Source organism: Fusarium subglutinans, assembly GCF_013396075.1.
Source record: "Fusarium subglutinans strain NRRL 66333 chromosome Unknown NRRL66333_c0000477, whole genome shotgun sequence".
NCBI lineage: Eukaryota > Fungi > Ascomycota > Sordariomycetes > Hypocreales > Nectriaceae > Fusarium > Fusarium subglutinans.
Window position 1 is genome coordinate 1 of NW_023502540.1, and position 9,850 is coordinate 9,850.

Consider the following 9,850-nt stretch of genomic DNA (forward strand, 5'->3'; position numbering starts at 1 on the left):
TATAAACTTTTTCCTTAATTATAATATAGTTTTAATCTTAATTTTATTAAAAATCTATAGCCTGTAATAAAAATATAAATAGATAATTATTATAATATAAATAGTCTTAACTAATAGTAATAATAAAAGGCTATTAATACTGCCTAGGAAGCTATTAATAAAGATTTCCTTATAAAGCTATCCCTTTTAACTTAAAACCGGTTTTTATAATATATCTAGGAAGGAGGCTTTCTATTAGACTATTAGCTATAGTATTAGTACCTTAATATATTAGTTATTATATATAAAAACCGACCCTAGTTATGTACCTATACCAATGATAGTAGTATACCTATAATGTCTTTACTATAGGCTTTGTACTAATTTCATATTTAATACCCCTGGGGGCTGTACAAGTGCCGCTGTTAACTATGGAGATCCAATCCATCCATTGGAAGCCATGGGATTCACGCTGATGAAATATGTATGTAGTAGGGTCCACAAGCGAAGACCTCCAAGATCATTTACTAATTATTGGGTCTATCCGGAGCACGTAGTAGATCTGGTGCTTATGAATGGGCTTTGGGCACGCCAGAGCCGTGACTAAGTCTAATTGAAATGCATTAGTATTCATTATCAAGCCATGGGACAAGCGCTCAGCCCGTGTCAACAACAGTCCTCACGAGATGGGAGGTACAAGCTGCAGTTACAGCGGGGAGGGGCACCCTGAGCACCCCAGGCGCCTTGGCGTCACTGGCTTATCCTCCCCTGTAGCCCAAAACTGTCCCCCACCGGGGACTCCACTCGGCGTGTCGCCGGCCACACTGACCTCGTTTCGGCGGAGGGAGCGGAGGGAGCGGACGCTCTGTATTTGGTGAGCTTGAATCTGAGTTTGGGTCATGGTTCTCAAGGTGAAGATGGCGGCTTACCTGTTTCGGGGAGGCTGATCCAACAAAGTACAGTACATACACAAGGCATGCAGCAGACAATGAAACTTTTGACGTCTTGGGTAGAGCTTCGGCCGCCAAAGGTGGGCATTAGACATCCATCATGAGAGGAGCGAGGGGGGGACTGTGTATAGGTAGGTAGTCACCATGAGCGGGCAGCCTCACTATTCTCCTCGGTGAGAGCTAAATACCTTGAATTTTAATATTCAATGCCATGAGTAGCATCGTATATCCTAGGAGACATCAATCAGTAGTTGGGTTAGTACCTTATTATGTACTATACCTCAATTTCGTATCATGTAGCAACACCTTCGCGGGATATCGCCCGGTGGAATTTTCTCAAGGCTGGCAGAGAAAAATGGAGAACACTAAACAATTCATGACACGACCCCTCCACCCTCCACTGTGAAGGTACTGTAAGGTAGGTGCTAAATTACCTAGTACAGCGAAGACGGGAGCATCGTAGGTAGACGTCAGACGTGAGGTGAGGTAAGGTACCTTACCTTAAGGCATGGCATGGCAAGGCAAGGCCAGGTGCTGGCTCCGTTTATCTTTCCGTCATTCTGCCTCACCCTCTCCTTCTTCTTCCTTTTTTTCCTCCTTTCCTCTTCCTTTCTTCTCCTCCATACAACCAAATACTCATATACATATTCAAAATGGGTTACGGCGAGATTGATCAGAAGGCCATCAACACCATCCGTGTCCTTGCGGTAAGCTTCCCTTTCCTTCTCTTCCCTTTGCTTTGTTGTCGTTTCTCTTGAGCTCTGCGCAGCTGAATTGGCTTTTACCCCGCCACGGCTGCCCCGCCATTTTGCTATGAGAGATGAGACACGAGACGCGCAACAATGTGATGAGGACTGTCTTCTCAAGAGAGCTCTATTACTTTGCCTCATAGCAGCTGCACTTGCATTTTCTGTGTTCCAATGAGCCTACCAGCGCCTCTCAATGCTCTCACTATGAACCTCCTGAACAAAACATGAGTACTAACGAGCTGTCAACAGGCCGATGCGACCGCTCACAGTAACTCAGGACACCCTGGTGCTCCCATGTGAGTTTCACCACCCCTCGATTAACTGAGCGATGAGAACAACACACTGACATTGTCGCCACAGGGGAATGGCCCCCGTTGCTCACGTCCTGTTTAACAAGTTCCTCAACTTCAACCCCAAGAACCCCGACTGGTTGAACCGCGACCGCTTCGTCCTCTCGTAAGTTTCATCTTAATTTACAGGTCACTAATGCGCCCATGACTGACTATTTTGCGCCTCAGCAACGGACACGGCTGCATGCTTCAGTATGCTCTCCTCCACCTTTTCGGTTACGATCTCAGCATCGATGACTTGAAAGCTTTCCGAGTATGTAGCTCACTATCTAGCTCTAGCCTTTGCTTGCTCACACATTCCGCAGTCCGTCGACAGCCGCACTCCCGGTCACCCCGAGGCTCACGACACTCCCGGTATTGAGGTCACCACTGGCCCTCTCGGCCAGGGTATCTCCAACGCTGTTGGTCTGGCCATTGCCCAGGCTCACACCGGAGCTGTCTTCAACAAGGACGGTTTCCCTCTTGTCAACAACTACACTTACACTTTCCTTGGCGATGGCTGCTTGATGGAGGGTGTCTCCAGCGAGGCCTCCTCTCTGGCTGGTCACCTCCAGCTTGGCAACCTCATTGCCATCTGGGACGACAACAAGATCACCATTGACGGTGACACTGCTGTGGCCTTCACTGAGGATGTCCCCAAGCGATACGAGGCCTACGGCTGGCACGTCGTCAAGGTCGACGACGGTGACCACGATCTTGCTGGCATCGAGGCTGCCATCAAGGAGGCTCAGTCCGTCACCGACAAGCCCACCCTCATTCAGCTCCGAACCACCATTGGTTTTGGCTCCAAGAACCAGGGCACCCACGGTGTCCATGGCTCTCCCCTCAAAGCCGACGATATCAAGCAGCTCAAGGAGAAGTGGGGCTTCAACCCTGACGAGAGCTTCGCTGTTCCCCAGGAGGTCTATGACTTGTACGGTAAGCGATCTTCTGAAGGTGCCGCTCGTGAGCAGGAGTGGAACCAGCTCTTTGCCAAGTACAAGGAGCAGTACCCCAAGGAGCACGCTGACCTCGTCCGCCGCATGTCTGGCGAGCTTCCCGAGGGCTGGGAGAAGAGCCTCCCCGTCTATACCCCCTCTGATCCTGCCATTGCCTCGCGAAAGCTCTCCGAGACTGTCCTCAGCAAGGTCGAGAGCGTCATTCCCGAGCTCTTTGGTGGTTCCGCTGATTTGACTGGCTCTAACCTGACCCGATGGAAGGAGGCTGTCGACTTCCAGCCCAAGTCCACTGGTCTCGGTGACTACTCTGGCCGATATGTCCGCTACGGTGTCCGTGAGCACGGCATGGGTGCCATTCTCAACGGTCTTGCTGCCTACGGCACCATCCTGCCCTACTCCGGTACCTTCTTGAACTTCGTCTCATACGCTGCCGGTTCCGTCCGTCTGTCCGCTCTCTCGCGCGTTCGCACCATCTGGGTTGCCACCCACGACTCTATTGGTCTCGGTGAGGATGGTCCTACTCACCAGCCTATTGAGACTCTTGCCCACTTCCGCGCTCTCCCCAACTGCCTTGTCTGGCGACCTGCCGATGGTAACGAGACCAGCGGTGCTTACTACGTCTGCTTGACGGCCAAGCACTCTCCTAGCATTATTGCCCTGTCTCGACAGAACCTTCCTCAGCTCGAGGGTTCTACTATCGAGAAGGCCGCTAAGGGTGGTTATGTCCTGCGTGAAGTCGAGGGTGCCGATATCACCCTCGTCGCCACCGGTTCCGAGGTTTCTATTGCTGTCGATGCTGCCAAGTATCTCCAGGATAACAAGGGCATCAAGGCCCGTATCGTCTCCATGCCCTGCTTCGAGGCTTTCGACCTCCAGGACAAGGAGTACCGCCTGTCCGTCCTTCCCGACGGCATTCCTTCTCTGTCCATTGAAGTCATGAGCACCATGGGCTGGGAGCGTTACACTCACGAGCAGTTCGGTATCAACCGATTCGGTGCTTCTGGTGCCTACAAGGATGTCTACAAGGCAAGTTTGATCGATGATTGTTTACACATGATAGAATATGTGACTAATTCTGTTATAGAAGTTCGAGTTCACCCCTGAGGGCATTGCCAAGCGCGCCGTCGCCACCATCGACTTCTGGAAGGACGTCCCCAACATCCGATCCCCCATCAACCGTGCTTTCCAGCAGATCATTTAGATCAAAGATAATAACGAGTAAAAAGAAACGAAGGATAAGAATAAAAATACCGGGAGGATACCTGCCCGGGCAGAATGATTATGCAAGTGACGACGATGGACTTGGGAGCAAGGTTTTGTGGATTTATAGCAACTTAGACACATACTACAAGATGGAACTGAATCTTTTAGAACCAAGAACTTGACTTAAGTGAGCCATTTCGCGCTGTGATATGCTGTGTGGTATCTGCCTGCCACGAGATCATAGCATCTATGTAGTCAAGACAGCTTTTGCTGGCTTGAAATTATCATCCCAAATGTCAAATCAAGCATTCGCGTGTGCCTTCTCCCCAATACCATCTTCGTCAAAGACGGTTTTCTTGTGTGAGGGCATCCTCCGTAAGCCCATACTCTCATGACGTTTCTCCGTCTCATCACACATGTCATCAAAACTCGTTTGCATCATCAGAGAACAAGATGATAATCCGAGGCGCCAAAACTTTTATCCCGTCCTTGCTAAGCACTTTTATGTCGTCCTCTCACTTTGGTTCGTGGTATCGCATCGCATCGCATTAATCGCTTCGTAAATGTAATTCGTCATGTCATGTGAACGACAAGCACCCCAGCTGGTGGGTGTTTCTGCAGCCTGATCACTCTGGCCCCTCGTCGTTTGCGCGCTCTTGACTGCTCTCAGCCGCCCACTCCCTTTGAAATTCCCTTCCCACGCGCTCTAACCTTGTGGATGCGCGGCGGGCATCTCTCGCTTCATCTGCGGACCCGGCGACGACTACACCAACGAGCAACGGGGCCGCATCCTCGGATCGTGGGTCATCATGGGACGGCGCAGGTTCAGACCGAGGTGCTCTAGAGTCGGGGCCGTGGCTTGACCCAGGCGCTGAACCCGGGCGGCCAGAGGCGGTCGCAGAAGCGTTATTGGTAGCTGTATCGACAGCGTCGCGAGGATCAAGATACGAGTGTATTACGATAGGCCCACGATCAGGGTACTCAACCATGAGACGCTGGGGGCGACCGAGGCCGAGTCGCTGAGCGGCAGTCTGGGAGGAGAGGGCGCTTGAAGTGAGAGCCGTGAGGGATTCAAGGTGTGATTGCGACGAGGCCGAGGTGATGAGCGGGGTGAGGGTGACGTCGGAGAGATGGAGAGAGAGGGTGGGATGTTGCGATGGGAGGTTGGCCATGATGATAATGGCGAGGGCCAAAGCTGGCAGTTTGCGGGAGAGATCGACTGACTATGAAAGGTGAGGATACTCGGCGCAAAGGGAGTTGGGCGCAAGGGGAATGGATATTGTTGAGGGAGTGAGTGTGGAGGGGGTTTTAGAGAATTAGGTCATGAGCAGACGATCCGCTGTTGGAGACGACACGGGCTTTGGGCAATGAGTGACATAACTCGACGAGGGAGCTCTTTTGGCGCCTAGGTTGCATCGCTTGGGGCTTGGCTAAGGTAACACAGGCCGGAACCCCGCTGTGAAGTCGGCTCTGTCACTCCCCCGCCTAAAGATAGCAAGAAAACCTCTGACGATGAACCATGGTGCCAAAAATACTTAATCTAGGGCCTACTAAACGTTCACCAAGTTATACTAAGCTTACCTCCAGTCTTTTTGTCATCAGGATAAGCGTCTTACATTTTTATGCCTCCCCTTTGGCTTCTACCAACGTTGCAGCGGGATCCACTGGAGATAAACCCAGTGGTTGTTGTGAAGAGGGGAAGCTATCTGTTCATGATAAGGTTGAATCTTTTCTAAGTATAGTAGTTTCTGATATCAATTGGTCTCATGAACTTGCGAGATAAGTCGTGAGCTGTATCGTATCTACACTGATCGGCCTACGTTATGTAACACTAGAAATGAGCCTTTATGGAGGTGATTTCGTCAGCTCCAAACCCCAATATCATGATAGAGCAGAGCAAGTTCCCCCGCCTTTCTAGGTATCCATTCTCCACTGAAACATTGATAGTGAATTTAAACGGCCGAGGCCACGGAGCTCAAAGCAACCCAACTACCAACTACTGACCCTTACCTTATGCCGCCGTTTTCCACCAGCTTAGGCCAGATTCAGACATCCAAAAGGACTTCCTCACAGTACGTGTGGGGAGAATGAGAAGCAAGATTTCCCATTGTGGCCCAATTGCGATTGCAGCGCTTCTCTCTTTATAAAAAGAGAACATAACATAAGGAGAGCTTTCCTTCACCCCGGATTGAGGCTAAGATAGAGGGGGGATGGCGTCAGTCGAGCTAATGCTGTGATTGGTTCTTGAAGAGGATGATTGAAATCGTGGGGTACATGTTGGATGGCAGGGTTTCTGACGATGGTTCCAGTGCTTGGCTTCCCAACGTAGTTTGGGCCAGTCTGAACTGAGATGAATGCCGGATGGGGGGATTTGTGGGTTGAAGAGTAACATGCCTCATGTTGTAGATATTCATATACATTTTCGAGCTATCAGTAGGTGTAAGGCAATGGAATAGAACTGATTGTATTCAGGCCACGCAGAGCAAATGGAACCCCACAGTGGTTGAATATAAGAGGCAGAAGAGTGAGTCTCAGTGTTGACACATGATACACAATCACTGCGAAGTTATTCTTGCTAAGAAGACATTGACATTCTTGCTGTTGATATATTTATATTGTTTGTTTGCTCAATTGCGATTCCTTTTACTACATTTCACAAATAAAAGCTCAAGTCTAGCAAAAATGACCGTAGGTCCGTGTCAAATACATGATTACATATGAGCATTTATCTCTTCTCGGGGTTGGACAATATTTCCGCCCTTTTGGAGCTGTATAATTACCCTGTGCCTCCAGAGCCTGCTTTATCTTAGAGGTCACAGTGAGGTACGAAGTCCTCTGAGAAGACTAATGCATGACCCCATGAAGTATCACCCTCGTCTCGCCTCACCTAAATAGTTCAACTCTTTTCCTTGGCCGTCTCATGACTGGCCAACTCCTCTCTTCAGTTGCCATCGAAGGTCAATATGCCCTCGAACGTTGCGTTGGAGCTTGCAAGATCAACGAGTGGCGTTGCCTACTGTTGCTTCAAGCGGCGAGACGATGCATGCCCGGTTACAGCTCACGGAAGGCTTGTCACTGTAGTATGTACAGACACGTTCTCTAAGGTACGCTTCTCGGATTTCTCTTGAGTGACCAAACCAGTTATGCTTTGGTGTTGGTCTGTGTTGCCTCTCTCTGCTTTCCCGTATGACCAGAATACACTCTCTTTATCCAGGCTTGCTAAGTATTTTGGTTATTTTATGTTATCTTATGCGGCTACCGACTACTTTGTGAGAATTCCTTCTTGATGGATACTTGGTGTTACCAGGATATTAGTGAAACGCAACATGGGGTGTATGGTTAATTGATATCAATATCAACCTGGGTCTATGATCCCCAGGTTGGTCTCCCGGCTACTCTGGTCCTGGTTCTTGCTCTTATTCTTCTCCCTCTTCATTTCCTTTTGGTCTCCTTTGAGATGACTCCTTGCTCTCTTCTTCTTCAATTTGGATTCTCTCAGGCTTTCGACGTCGGACTTACACAGCATGAGAGTAAACAACCGTTTTCTACGACATTTGCTAGTCTCAAGAAGGTATTTGACATCATACCTGACGTGACTCGGGGGGAGCGTCTACGTTTCCAGTAGATTCGTAGGTTTTCTTTCATTTGTTTTAACAAAGTATCAGATGCCAGAATGAACCTTGGTACAAGAAATTGGAGCATTACCTTAGTGAGGAGACTCTCCCACCAAAAAAAGAAAACTCACCAATCTCAGTATTATGTAAGATAGAGCTGTCGCGTTTTAGCTGTACAGTTAACCATTTGTCTTTTAAAGTCCAATTCGGTATTTCATCAGGTATTGCAAATAATATATTCGAAAAATGTTGAATGTTGTAAATGTGTAGGATCTACTCTTTGCATGTCTGAGCTGATTGATTGATAACACCGTATGTACCTTGGTGTTATACTATACCCTGTACCAAGAGACCACCTAATGAGTGTTAATAAACTGCAATGAACAGAAAGATAAGCCTGAAGCTTCGGGAAGCTCGAAGTGAGATATGGTGAGTTTTTAGTGACCACTATTACGATCTCGGCATACAATCGATGAGGGTCTGTTATTGTTGCATAACTGCCCGATTCGTACAGAACATGCACAACAATTGAAACGGACAACGGTAGATCATGCTGATTGGTCTGGTCCAACGTCTTGAATGTGAGAATGAGAAGCTTGGCTGGCGACTGTGCAGCTGGACCGCCTTATCTTGGGAGCTGGCGTGGGGCAACCAAACAACCTTCCATCCTACACCAAGCTAAGGTACAGCTTCTCCTCCGTACTGAGGTACCTTAGTGCCTTGCGTTGCGTTGCCTTACCTTACTGCACCTAAGGTAGGTAGTCACAAAAATAATGGGGGAGCTTTCTCCTGAGACAGTGTGGCCCGTAACTGCATTTTTGCCTTTGCATAAGAGCCAGAGCAAATATGACACCCTAAAGGCGACGCAAAGGCCAAATACAGACTTCCATCAGGTGATGGCTTTTCGTCCATTGTTATGGTATCCTGTGGTGTTCCGGCAAGGTCGTGTCGTGAGTCGTGAGTCGCGACCTAAGGCGTTGAGTTGAGCCTCCAGTTGGTTGCAGGTAAAGCGGGACGAGTGTAGTGATGAATTTTGGTGTGTTGCCTAGTAACATGTGTTGAAGTTTAGGAGTAGGAATGAAGGCAGGTCCGGCGGGTCCAATCCCTATCGAATCTCAAGCTGTTCATAAGATGTCTCTCTTCCCGATGTTGATGCTGTGGTGATTTGAATCAAGCTGATCGTGTTGGATAGACAATAGTTATGAGGACTGCGCTCATCTCAAATGGGTTTTCCTAAAGTACACTAGGAGGCCTACCCTAAAGTTAAGGTACCTACTAAGGTAGTAAGTAGCTGGTACAGATAACTTCCCTCCTATATACTACTTTCTTAGCACCTTTTGCTAAGGAAGCTATTAGTAACACTAAAATACAGAACTAAACTAACTATCTAGATACCCTTATAATACCTCTACCTATAGCAGGTATATTAGCAGGCAGCCTTTTTAACCTTAAATAGTAAATACCTTATAATTTACAATCTATTACTTAAAATGCCTAGCTTATAAAATAAAAGTATCTTCTCTTAAATATAATAATTCCCTAATATAATAACTATAATACAGCTTTTACTACCTTATATAGTAAATAATAAAATAAAGTTACTATACCTTAAGTTACTATAAGTAAACCTAATAGGCCTACTATAAAAGCCTTAAGCCTACCTAGTAGTAATATTTTTAAATATATAAATACTATAGGAAAAAATAATAATATTAGTATAACTACTAATAATAAAATCTACCTTATAGGCTATAACTATACTATAAATATTTATACTAAGATAGAAACTAAACTAGATATCTTTATAGCCTTTTATAAGGCTATTAATAGTATTAGGAATATCTATAAAAGTAAGGGAAACTATACCTAATAGTATACTAATACTCTAGCATAAGGCCTAATTACTTACTTTAATTACTTACTAAATAAAGTTATAAAATAAAGTAGCTATAGTACTAAAGCTAGTAAAAAGGAATATTACTAACTATATAAAAATCCTTAAATAATAAATAAATAAAATAATTAATAACCTCTAAAAATAAGGTATAACTATAATTAAGCCCTTAA

The 9,850-nt window shown here is 46.8% G+C and overlaps 2 protein-coding genes across 2 annotated transcripts; one reads left to right on the top strand and one right to left on the bottom strand.

Annotated features, from left to right (window-relative positions):
• Positions 1–1,582: 1,582 nt before the first annotated feature.
• On the top strand, positions 1,583–4,167 carry FSUBG_14022 (transketolase; the record flags this gene model as incomplete). Its single annotated transcript, XM_036678974.1, has 6 exons — positions 1,583–1,636; positions 1,928–1,974; positions 2,039–2,134; positions 2,197–2,281; positions 2,334–3,983; positions 4,051–4,167. 6 exons carry the CDS (start codon positions 1,583–1,585, stop codon positions 4,165–4,167), a joined length of 2,049 nt encoding a protein of 682 aa, XP_036530516.1.
• Positions 4,168–4,795: 628 nt separating this feature from the next.
• Positions 4,796–5,341, bottom strand: FSUBG_14023 (uncharacterized protein; the record flags this gene model as incomplete). Its single annotated transcript, XM_036678975.1, has 1 exon — positions 4,796–5,341. One exon carries the CDS (start codon positions 5,339–5,341, stop codon positions 4,796–4,798), a length of 546 nt encoding a protein of 181 aa, XP_036530517.1.
• Between the last annotated feature and the right edge of the window lie 4,509 nt (positions 5,342–9,850).